This window comes from Pseudopipra pipra, chromosome 6 (assembly GCF_036250125.1).
Source record: "Pseudopipra pipra isolate bDixPip1 chromosome 6, bDixPip1.hap1, whole genome shotgun sequence".
Lineage (NCBI taxonomy): Eukaryota > Metazoa > Chordata > Aves > Passeriformes > Pipridae > Pseudopipra > Pseudopipra pipra.
The window spans coordinates 37,411,149-37,424,595 of NC_087554.1; the positions used below are offsets into that span (position 1 = coordinate 37,411,149).

At 34.3% G+C, this 13,447-nt stretch overlaps 1 protein-coding gene across 6 annotated transcripts in view; it reads right to left on the reverse strand.

Annotated features, from left to right (window-relative positions):
- Positions 1-13,447, reverse strand: part of STRN3 (striatin 3) — a 66,923-nt gene that overhangs the window by 19,114 nt on the left and 34,362 nt on the right. For 3 of the 6 annotated variants that reach the window (XM_064658543.1, XM_064658544.1, XM_064658542.1), the window contains exons 8-10: positions 13,169-13,279; positions 6,952-7,092; positions 1,727-1,860 (exon numbers count right to left, since the gene is read on the reverse strand). In XM_064658543.1, the coding sequence (XP_064514613.1) occupies positions 1,727-1,860; positions 6,952-7,092; positions 13,169-13,279 (386 nt within the window). The remainder of the gene's footprint in view (positions 1-1,726; positions 1,861-6,951; positions 7,093-13,168; positions 13,280-13,447) is intronic. The other 3 variants (XM_064658545.1, XM_064658546.1, XM_064658548.1) reach the window with 3 other exon arrangements.

Below are 13,447 nucleotides of genomic sequence, written 5' to 3' on the forward strand. Positions count from 1 at the left end.
TCATATTTACTGTCAGTAAATTAGGAAAAACACTTAAGGAAAATACACCAATCAACTGCCAAGTTCATAAACATGATTTGAGATTCTAACCTGCTTAAAAAGAAATGGTTTTATTTTTAAGGTTAGCATTAAAACACTTTTCTTAATTCTTTGATAAACCCAGAGACAGAAGCATTTTAGAAGTTAGAACCAAGTAAATAAAGCACTGTGCAAAACAAGCTCCCAAACTATTCAACTTCGTACTTTCCAGGGGAATTTACTACTGGTTAGGAGTAGTAGTTAGGAACATCCAGTTCTGGATATTTCAAGTTTAAGCTGCCTTTAAAGCATTTAGAATTGATGCTTTTGAACTTTTGTTTCTTTGAATGTCATTTGTTTATAGATTTCACTGAAACTTAAAAAAAAAAAGTGATAATTTTCTAAACAATTATACATGATCCTTAAGCCAGTCATATTTTAGAAGTGATTACACAACAGGTTTAGCTGAACAGAAGGCAAAATATTGAGAAAGTTAAGATGCAAAGACCTGATATTATGTGATTTCCTGGAAGTGTTATGTCATGTGAAATGAAACAGAACCTGAAAACTATTCTCTACTGTGAACAGGATGATATATTACACAATTTTACAAAGTACTCAAAATATTTTAAAAAGGTCTTTCATTTATTTTTATACAGTCCAGAAATAGGATGGATAATTAACATTTTCATTTCTTTTTCAGGAAATCCAACTATGTAATGTAACACCCTGCAATAATGGAGAAACCTAAGTATTAGCTCTTACTTCATTACAGTAATTAATAATGCTACCCATTTTAAATACCAAAGGACAACTATGATTAAAAAATAGGTGTGTAGTCACACACAAATATTTTCAGACCCTGTAAAAAGTATAAACAATTTATTTCTTCACTTTGCAGATTCTCAGATGTTAATAAAATTTTTAGTAATGGTTTCCAGTATAAATACCATCTATCTAACTTCAGAAGTTAGAGAAACAGAGAGGTACCTTACCAACCATAACTTAAGAAACCCCAACTCTCCACTCCCAACCAAAAAAAGAAAATCCCAATAAAACACAACCAACAAGCCAATATCACAAGACATATTAAGTACAATACCACATGCAAAACTTACCTGAACACTTCCCTAACCAGCCATTCAATGTTACTAACCAATGAAAAATTCATGTGACATTATTAGTAGAAGCTTAATGAACACAGTCAAAGGAATGTTAGAACACTCTGGATTATAATAAAAGCATCCCATAAAAGTACCCCATAAAAGCTTACATCTGAAATATACTTCTATATATAGTCTATGTTGTTAACACTACATAATCACAGAAGGGACAGCAAAGAAATAACTTAATATCAATATTATGTTTTATGCTATGTCTTCTCAATACTCCATTTCAGTGTATAATTGCCATTTTTGTTCAAATTCATGTTAAGACATCGACATGTATTTTATGTCATAACATATTCTCCCAGTGACAAAATCTGAATTAAATTATTTACACAGAAAAAAACATGTCATCTCATTGAATTCCAGTTTACCCAAATTACTTAGCTCATTCACAAGGTGCTCTGTCCTCCCTCCCAAGGAGTAGCTTTTGCTAATGAAACCTCTGTTCTCTGCAACTGTAACGTTCAGGATGGAGGAGAGGGGACCCAACTATTATTGATTAAACTGTATAAAGAATTTTAAAATAAAATTGCACTTACATCATAACTATAGTCTGCATCATTTGTTACTGTCAAGTCTGCAAGGTCTCCAAGGCCCAGTACACTTAACAACACATCATCAGAACCCATAATAAATGACTTGCCTCCTCCAGGTGGAAACGTTATTGGTTCAGCTACAAAGAACAAAACAGTTTCTTTAAGTCTCAATGTAATAATTCAAACTGATGAAAAGCTGCATTATTCATCACTTAACAGCAAAGCAGAGTTTAAAACTGAACTTGTATGTACTACACACGGCCCCAACTAAAAAAAAAAGCATGAAGACACGCACACATGTGCAAACACACACACATATTACATACACAATTCTGATGTCATGCTTTGTCATTTGATTTCAACTTACTTTACAGAGGTGTTCAATACTACTGACAAGTGACTTGACTGATGTTACTTTACATTGCAACATCAAATGTACATCCCAGGTCTCCAAATTCTCAGCTAAGTATTTTGTTCACTATGTGCTTTCTGCCTTCTATCCACTTGCAAATAAGTCTCTGTGCTTTATACTAGTCAAATATCTCTACTTCCATATTTAAGTATTTTTTTATCTCTTGGGCGAAAGACTCCTGCAAAACATCTCTTCTACTTTGAGTTTTTTCAGATGACTGAAAAAATGAAAACATCTTTTATTCATTCATTTCATCTCTAGAATCCAAAATCATACAGAGAAACTAATTTGAAATACACTCAACTGTTACTTATCTTGGCTAGCTAAGCCTTCCCCAAATTAAAATTTAACAATTCTGTTAATTATAATTTAGAATAAATAAAAGTTATATATAACCATTTATTATAAATTCACATCTGAATAATAAAGTTTCAAATATTCCCCCATATTCTTTACACTCCTCAACAATTCTGTAAATCTCTGTCTACCCACAAACATCAATTTAGCAGTAAGGAATAGGAATGAAGGCTTAAACATTGTAATGCTTCAGCATAACTCAGAAGCTGTTTTTACTTCTCAGTATTCCTTTCCATGCAGAAATTGCAACACTTGTTAAATAAAGTACGTAAAATTAAGCTATGTGTGAGCTAAGTACAAGCATCTGCAAAATATGTTAAATGATATTTGACATCTTGAAAAATTAAACTTGGTTGACTTTTGAATTTTACTGATCTGGCAGGGAGAGTTACGGTCTCACTTTAATGCCACTCCTTGTTTCTACTCCTCTCAGAAATCCCTTGTAACTCAGAGAACATAAAGCTTCCAGATGTGAAAAACATCCATATCCTGTTTCTTTGTCTTGTAAAAGTAGTTCCAAACAAGAGGACTAATAATCAACATAACTGCTGTTTTAAACACGCATCTTCACCATTTCATAGTGCCACTCTCTGAACGGTACCCTAGTTCTGTTCCACTAGCGCTGCAGAAAAGTAACTAAGACCAGGTATAAAGTCACAGATGCCTGGCATCCTTGTTATGGCTACACAAAGAGGAGCCAGTCCAGCTAGATCAAAAAATTCACTTCTCAAGAATAAAACAAGTTCTAATGCTTGAGAGCTACTGTATCATTAAGAAGTAACCTTATTACCAACAGCCAACATAACTGGATGTGAGAATCTAATAATCTATGCAAGAATAAAGATTGCTGTTCCTACACTTACATAAAAAGAGTAGATAGTACTCTAACTATGCACAATCATCTCTTTTTAAAACATGCACAGTCCATACAGAGGTCTTAACTCATAAGAATGCTACATTACATCAACAGCCCAAAGTGGCTTACCATGCCCTTATATGAATAAGCTTTTCGTTTCCATTAATATTTTACTAAAACTCTCAATTTGACAGTCTATTGCAAACTATTCATATTTCATAAAATGTCGTATTCCTACAAAGCACCTATTTACCTTACTGTTACTCCTATTCAATCTTTAGGACAGGCCCACAAGGTTCAGGTAAGCCCCATAACTTGTCATACTAATTCTTTGTGAAATATATGTTATCGGACCTTAACAGATCAGCTTTTTTATGCTTTATGCTAAAAATTAATCACTACCACATTAAGAGTTTATATTATAAATTCAGCAAGTTTTATTCTCATGATGTGAATATCTATTTAAAGCTTCAAAATTAATGCTATCCAAAATTTAGAAGAATATTTCTCAATACTAAAGTTTTCAATATGAATTTATCATATGTTGTGTAATTTAATTTATTTAATTATTTTTAACTGTTATTTTATATTATTTTTATTTAATTATGATTTAAATTATTTAAAATATTATTTTAAAATAAAGCATATTTGAGAAGTTTAAAAATGGCTGCAAGCTGCTTTTGTAAAAAAGAAAAGGCAGAATAGTAGCACAATGAATGATGCATGCTATAGCTACTAAAAATAAAGATGCACATCTCTGCATATCAAAAAAAATGCATCAATAGATATATGCAAATGATAGTTAAGAAATTACTTTTTAGTGCTTTTCATTTTTAAAAAAATATCCAAGTATTTTTCTAACACACAGTACAATATTATCCTCATAGCATAATATATATGTTTAACTGAGTTTGCAATCAATAAATATAAAGTAAAAATGTGATACTACAAGTTTCTTTGTAGGTGAAATAAATATTGAATAAATATTGAAATATCAAAATATAAAATGGTATTAATAAATATTTGCTCGGCCAATCCTAACCAGCACTTCTTACCTTTAAGTTCTTGACGTCATATACAATTAAATAAAAATCAAGCAGCAATATTTGTACAAAGTGAAACTGCTTTAATCTCTAATCAGATATGTTTGCTCATATAGGCTGCTGTTGTCTGTTAGATGACAGCAACATCTTAATCTTGTTTTCCACAAAGTTAATATGTGGTACACCAAAAGCAGCTGTTAATACCCAAGCAATTAGCTGTTAATGCTTTATTCTGTCAATCTGTAGATTGACACCTCCACAATCTATAGATACTAAAAAGGAAAACAACCAGTGTAGAGAGCAATTCTCTGTAGAATACACTGGATAGTGAATCATGCTGCAGTTGAATCTCTTTTGGAAAGTCATGCCATATGTAGAAATGGAAACCCCACTGTCTCATGACCAAAACTATTAAGTCCAATTACAGCATAACAACTTCCTCATCATATTCAACCAGGCACTTGCGAGTGGGGAAAAAAAAAAACAGCCCCCTCCCTTTAGAGGCATAAAAGATACGTTCCCTGCCAGTCAGATTCAGTTCCTCTCTGAAACCCCCTCAAGAAAAAAAAAAAAGTAAGCTCAATAACACTTTCTCCTCTAGATGAAAACAAAATTATCAACCACTACCTCAGAACTGTAATATTTCAAAGTGTAACATAAACCTTTCACACACTCATAAGAAAATTATGGCTTAGTAACATTCATCAAGCATAGGCTAGTGTGTCCCAGGAAAAAAGCCTAAAGTTATCTGCAAAAACTTAGCTTTTAAAATGCAGCTGAATAATGATTAAAATCTGCATTTGTACCACACGGTGCAAAATCTGCATTTTATGATAATGAACTATTTGGCTTTGTGACACACCTAGAAGGAATTCAAATACAACACTGTTCATTTGCAGCTTTGCACCATATGGTAAAAACAAAAACTCAAAAAGCCACATAGTATTCAGCATAGAAACAGCAAAAGTTACACTCTAATACTCAAGTTTAAAAACTATGCAGAAACCACAATTAGCAGATAAGATGATAGAGATATTAATATTACTCCTCTTAATGAATAAAGGCCAAACTACACCGACAAGTTGAAAACAAATGGACACATTAAACAGCATGAAGATATCAACCTGAAAGCAATAACAACATTTTATTTGAAAAGAGTGTGAACAATCTTTATTTGAAGGGCAGCACAGTGTTTGTGCTACGGGAACCAGGCAACACAAAATGGTCCCTAGCAAATTCAAATTTAGCATCTATTTCTTCAGAAAGATTGCTTTGTCCAATATTATTTTAGATCTAAAGTCTCTAACAGAGATAACAGCCCTATATGGCCTGTTCTTAACAATGAAGGTCTGTGTTCCTTTGCACAACATGTATGGCCAAAGAAAAATAGCCCAAGACAGACTGAAGAAATTGTAACTGTAGGGTCACGTGCCCTTCATACCTTAACAAGGCGAACAGGCAACTTAGAGCAGGTAAACACTAAACCTAAATACAACCTAAATATATGTCTACACGTTTTAGCAGGTGGAACTTTCACCAGTAGGTTTTCCAATTGCACTCCACAGGTAAATTTGATACTGGTTCATCTTTAAGTTGTAAATAAAAACAAAGATGAAAAGGAAGGCAGTAAAGGAGACATTTGTAAAATAACAGTTTGGGAGAGCAACAAAAAAACTTCCTTGCAACATTTCTATTTTTCTGCTTGCCTGGTGACAGGCATTTGTGGGGCCAAGGGTGAAGAAAGAAAAGGAGAACCAACAGATTACAAGGATCAGTAGCAACACAAATTCCACTTCTGGTACAGGCGCTACTATGCCAGGGCTTATGGGCCAAAGATCATCCTAAAGGAGCCAAATCTGAATATATCAGAGTATTTTGAATAAATATGTTCTGAGGACAGAATTTACATAATGGTATGCTAATCTCAAAGTTAATGCAAGGAAAATCATTCCTTTAAAACAAAATACTTAAAGGCTGAAAAACTAAAGGTTTTTCACTTTTTAGATTAAAGCGTCCCACTAACTTCCGTTGTCTAAGATAATCCTGAAACAAAAAAAATACTTTATAAAGAAATAAATAGTGCCTTTACAAACTTGTATATGTAGACCAAAAGAATTTTTAAAAAGAGAACATTAAACTTGAGGAAAAGAGACAAATTAGTCCTGCAACTTAAGCCACCACTTTTCACTTTAAAATCCAAACTGTGTATCCAATGTTAATACTCACCTTTTTTCCCCTAAATAAATACAACCTATTTGTGAAAGGTGTTGCTAATGGGGAAGGGGGGGGTGTCTGCAAACAGGAGTTTAATAGTGAATAGTTTCAGAACACACTGCTGTACATAAAGATATTTTAAAATACTTATGAAATAATGGTGAGTTACGATAAGCTACAGAAACTCAAGCCATATTCTCATAAAATCATTTGGGAAGAACTGCAAATAAAATAACGTGGCGATCTGCAATTTCATTAAGCTTTATAGAGGGGACAATAAATTACAGCGTGTGCTTTCTAAAAAAAAAATCTCCTGAAATATAATAAGTAGCTGAATTGTTTGTACCTTCCTCTGCTCTTGCACCTTCATGATCAGGCATTCTAGAAGAGGGTGACCTAGATTGATTAATGATTCCTGAAGGGATGTGGGGTATCTCATCATCGCCCAGATCAGCTATCATGTCGTGAAGTTTTGTCCTGTTGACTCCTGTAAATTAATGTCAGCAGCAAAGATTCATTTGATTGCTACCGCTTGACTTGACTGAAGTCTAAAAATCCATTAAACAAGAATAATTACTGATGGGACCTCCTTAAAATAAATAGTGCTTTGCTTTTGTTTATTAATATTTCGGAAATCAAAAGAAGGAGTTCATACATCAAATCTGAAAACTACATGCAAATAATTTTAATTCACTAAATCAAACAATACTCCTTTGTGTTCTGTAGATCTATTCTACAGTTTCCTGTAGGAAAGAGAAAAAAAATCATCTTACAGCCCTACTGAAGTCAAGCCAAATATTAAAAGAACATGAACTATTAAACAAAAAACATATGAATTAAACATTTTCTAATAATATTACACAACTTTAACTAAACAATTTAACACTGAAAAACAGAAGTGCAAATTAAAAATATGCTTAAAAATGAGGGCAAAAGTACAGACAACTCATAATGGGGGTGCAACGAACAATTAACTTTCCCTGCTTTTGAATGATATTTATATTGCATAAAGTGTTTATTAAACATGAGAGCAAGAATACTTCCACCACTGTATGAAACTGCAGATGTATATTATAAAAGTATGCCCCTAGAAACAAAGCATGTTGAATTATATGTGCATTTAATTACGCAGTCACTAGTAAACAGGAATAGTATAATTTAAAATATTTTTAAATTAATAAACTCATTCCTGCTTCCACCTTTAGAGTTTCCACATCAAAAAGTCAAGCTTCAGTCATAAAGTGTATTTCAGTGAGAGAATCCACAATGATGAAAGACCTATCCAGCTTTTAAGCAATGAAACAGCCTTTCCTGGGACTGCAAGAGAGATATTGTAAACCATTTAGTAAAGGAAGCATTAGGGAACAAGTTCTTATACTCTGAGGTGAAACGTACCACTTTTATTAAAAAGGAAACTAAAACAAAGCCTTTATTCTCAAAAAAGTAAAAGGTAAAGACTATAACAACAGATGACTTATCAAAAGCATAACTGTTCATTCAACAGTTAAACACTAAAACACTCTCTTTAAAAAAGTATCTGATCATTTCAGATCTTACTGGGTAAGTCAATGTGTTCAAAAATAAGTATTTAAAAAAACCTGAATTCTCTGAAGATAATGAAGAGTTTCCTGCAGAGAGGGATGAAAACGAAAAATATTTCTCGAAGTAGAATCATAGCAAGTATACCACACATACCCTTGAAGGATGCCACATGACAATTCTCATTAATATTTGCAAAACATTTTCATTTTGCGAAGTAATACAACTTACATACACCTTATATTTTTTGCGCTTCTGATATTTTTTTCTTTCCTTTATGGAACACTCAGTATTCCAGTTAAATCTAAAAAGGCTGCTACCCAGAAGCTGTTTGAGAATAAAAATGGCTTCCAAAAGTTTCCCTTCTGCAACAGATCACTTGAGTGGTTAAGTTTCATTCCACTCTTGTGTAGAAGTATATCTAGAAACCCATGATCTCACCTATTGAAGTGAGTGTAAAACAATAAAAATGAGGAATGCTTTTTTTGAACCAACTGTTTTTTCTAATAGCCTAAACTGACAGGATTTAATTTCAAAAGTACAATACTTAACTGCAGTCAGGAGGTAAGATCTCATACACAAAAGTCACTCTTAAAATGGACAGGTCTCTACCACACAGGCCACAAAGCTTGCTTTTGTCTTTATTCCAGATGGCCATCAGTGAGGTACCTCCATGACCAACAGCGGATATGTTCTTGCATAGAGAAATCAATAAATGACATGATATAAGTAATGACTGGTACTCTAAGCTGTCTACTTTAATAAACCTTTGCTTTTCAGAATAAAAATCATTTGTCTTCTCCATGCTGATACCATGAACTGTTCAACACATTGATGGAAAATGCCAAAAATAGCTTATAATATTACTCATATCCAAACTGAAAGCATCTTTTGGAGGTACTTTCACACCAAACATGAGCATGGGAAGTTTGTCTTAAAGCATACTCAGAAGTAACCAGAAGTAGTCCCCCTGCTCTGCTACCTTAAAACAGCCATTCATTTAGTGTGTCACTGATTACGGGATGGACAGCCTTGCCTTTTAAAGTTTTCCAGTAAGTCTGAGCGCTTCTTGTCCTTCAGGCATAATCTCAGAACAGTCTTCAATCCATCATACAATACAGGGAGAAGCTTATAAGAGAGCAGATGCTGTTCTCACAGCTTCTGTGTATTTCATGTCGAAAAACGTCAGTATTCAAGATTGTGCCACCACTACAGAAGACGGCACAGATTTCTGCTTTCAAATAAGTGCAAGTGTACCTTCATATAACTGGTGAAGTATTTTAAATGTTATGAAGAGATTTTTAAAGAAAAGAATGCTTTACAATACCATCTCAGTGTATTCTCCTTCAGAGATCAAAAGGGAAAATGGTAACTGAGCATTCAGCGATGAAAAGTTATAGTATAAGAAACCTTAAGCAGATTTCTATTAGCTCTGAGATGTATCAGTCCAAGTCTGAATATAACATAGGGATCCTTAAAGGTGATGGTAATGAAGAGGTAAAATTCAGATCTATTTTCATGCCTATCAACTATTACACTGTGTTTCCAGAAATCAAGGCTAGCAAAGTGAATGGGATGGATACTGTTTAACAAACAGAACAATTACACTAAGGGAAAAGAGCAGGAAAGTAAAAAAAAAGACAAGCTTCAAGAAAACTAAGAAAAAACAGTAAGAGTATTTTCACTTCAACAGTGATGTACACATACATTTTAAGATGTGAAAACTATTTTTCAAATTGCTGAGAACACATTATGCTGACCCGATAGTACAAAACGAGATATACAACACCTGCACTATTACATCCTGCAAATGTGACAGGCTATATCTGAAAAACAGTCATCCCAATTTACCTGCCAAAACTGATCTTGTCAAACTTGGAACTCTTCAATAAACAGCTTTGCATTATTTTGCAGCTGATATTATGAAGGAAATTTAAGTGTGGAGTAGTGGATTTTTGTTGCTGTTTTGGTGGGGTTTATATAGACTTATAAAGAGTAGTATTCCCACATAACATGGCGACTGTCATGACAGACACCCTCTTCCTCCCCACCAAAAAGGGAAATACAGGTGCTGACAGAAGATGACCTAAATGAAGGTGTTCTACTTAATAGAAAATATATGAATTCAGACTAGATAAGCATCAAAATAGAATCAGATTTACTTCTGTTCACTTATTTATGTCTACATCTGGATGAAAGTTTCCCCACCTGGGGTCAGGGCTATGATTACCCTGTCTAATTGCAGTCTAAATGTAGATTATGGCAGATGCATATCCCACAAAAGAAACTATTAGAATGTCTGGTCTATTATGCTATAATATGCTTCAAAGTATTGCAAGGGATGACAGTTAATGCACATTTGTTGGACGTTTATGATGATACATATATACTACCATGCAGGTAAGTTCTGACAGCGCTCAAAATAAATTCTGATAGCAGTCTGACAAAATACTGAAGAGCAAAGTAGGAGATGAATTTTCAGAATGAAGTTCCCAAATGATCAGACATGAAGAGCAAGAATAAAGAAGGCCTTCAACATTATTTTCAGCCTCAGAATGTTAAAAAGCTGAGAAAACAAATCTATGAAGCAAACAGAATTGAAATAAATCTGCCCAACCTTGAATGTGTGTGGAGCTCTCTCATTCAATTAGCTCAGTGATTCAGAGGTAAGTTTTTAATTAGAAACTACTACCATGAATGTGACAAGCAAAGAATCTCTCAAACCACCATGTGAAACTACGTGAGCTCAAGGTTTCCCGAAGGAGAATTTAAGCTTAAAACTCAAAACCCAAACAATGACTTTCATGACCCCACCGTGCTGTGACACACAGTTGATCTCCTAAATATTCTCTTATGTGAGCAAAAGAAGACTTCAAAATTACTTTAGATGAAGAAAACTTTGTTATTTTGCAGCCACTGTGCTTCCAAAAGTCTAAAATGAGAAATTATGAAAATTTCAAATAAAATAAGTCCATTCTGGTGTGAAGTTTCTAACCCTACCAAATACTTCATGCAAATTTGGTGTCAGCTGCTGATTTCCATGATAAATGGTAGTGCTCATTAGCATGCAGATTACTACTGTAAGCTCTAATCAAGACTAGGTAAAAATCTTTGCTTTGTCAAAGATTTTACGTTCATGTGTGTGTGTGCAAGTCATGCAAAACTGCTGCAAAAATAACCAACATGCACCAACTGAAGTGTAATTGTTAGGTGTCACAAAGTAAATTCAAATCTTAATGATTACGGAATTCTTCATGAAGTGTTATATTTTAATTATCATTTAATTTAGTTCGTACATATTCACACAATTTTTCAAATTGAGGAAAAGAATTTTTTTACTAGATATTGCCAGAAACTGTTAAAATACACTTTTAGAAGAAAAACACTGCAAGCATGGGAGTTTCTCTGAAGTGACATAGGATGCCATCCAGAGGGACCTGAACAAGCTTGAGAAGTGGATCCATGGGAATCTCATGAGCTTTAACAAGATCAAGTGCAAGGTGCTGCACCTGGGTTGAGGCAACCCGCACTATCAATACAGGCTGGGGATGAACAGATTGAGAGCAGCCCTGCTGAGAAGGACTTGGTGGATAAGAGGCTGGACATGAGCCAGCAATGTGCACTTGCAGCCCAGAAATACAATCATATTCTGGGCTGCATCCAAAGCAGCATGGCCAGCAGGGTGAAGGAGAGGATTCTGCCCCCTACTCCACTCTGGTGAGACCCCACCTGGAGTACTGTGTACAGTTCTGGGGTTCCCAGCACATGGACCTGCTGGAGTGAGTCCAGAGCAGGGTCACCAGAGTGATTAGAGGGATGGAGCCTCTCCTATGAGGAGAGGCTGAGAGAATTGGGAGTGTTCAGCTTGGAAAAGAAAAGGCTTTAGGGTGGCCTAATTGCATCCTCTCAGTACCTGATGGAGAGAGGGACTTTTTAAAAGGGTATGTAGTGACAGGACAAGGGAGAATGGCTTCAAACTAAAAGAGAGTAGGTTTAAATTAGATATTAGGAAGAAATTCTTTACTCTGAGGGTGGTGAGGCACTGGCACAGGTTGCTCAGAACTCCATGCAACCTGGCCTTGAACACTTCCAGGGATGGGGCATCCACACTTCTCTGAGCAACCTGTGCCAGTGCCTCACCATCCTCAGAGTAAAGAATTTCTTCCTAATATCTAATCTAAACTAGATTAGATTGGAACCAGATGATCTTTAAGGTCCCTTCCAACCCAAGCCATTCTATGATGACATAGATTTAATAATACTTTATCCACTAAGAACTTTGTGTAATTCATAACATAATTTCTAAAAGCATTTTTACCAGGTTGTTCAACACTGAAATCTGGTTTAATTTACATAGTTAAAATAGGTCAGCTGGTCACAAAACTCTTACTGAGTAAAGAGCTGTCAACCAAAATGTGGTAAATGCACAGAAAATTGAAGGGCACCATAAAATAAAGATTATATCATTAAAAAGGCCATCAAAAAGTTCATATATACATTATAGACATTTTTTTATTCTCAATGCCTAGGACTGTAAAATAATTACAAGCCCATAAATAGCAATTATAGCTTGATTCAAGCTCATATTAAAAAAAGCAACAAAAAACTCGACCCCACCACCCCCAAAAAAGACCTCAACACCCATCCTTCCCAGAACAGTATCATTGTACTATACTTTAAGAAGCAGATAAAGCTTAAATCTTTCAGAAAACTTCTTAGAGTAGGAATATCCTCAAAACGCAAGTTGTTCGCTATTTTTACACTCACAGTTCAAAGCATTTAGTTCTCTTCACCTATTTAATCTTGAATTTTTACATGTTTTCAACATTTCTCATTTAGGAAATGGCTGTCAAAGGTTTTGGCATATTCACATTCAGCAGGTAGAAAGTTAAAGTTGGTTGCCCCCATTACAGAAAATGATGTTTAATGAAAAAAAAAACAAAAACAGAACTTGTGAGAAAAAATGTCTTCTATATAGATAGGCAAAAAAGTGTTGCATTACAAGATTCAGAATCTGCACTTACTCTTTACCCCTTTCTTCCCCTTTCGTTCCTTCTTGTACTGTTCCTTCAGTTTACTTATTAGTCCCTGGTCTACATCCCAAACCTCAGCAGTTGGGGACAGGTCATCTTTGTCTACATGCAGCATATTATTAAAAGAAAAAAAATCAGCAATTGGCAATGCAAGCTGTTGGTGATTTACTGTCATAGCTGTATAAGAGCACTAATAAAGTTATTAATAAATCTTTACTTTAAAGGTGCAGTCTCAGTTTTAAGTTTATAAAAGACTAAGTCTCATTTCAT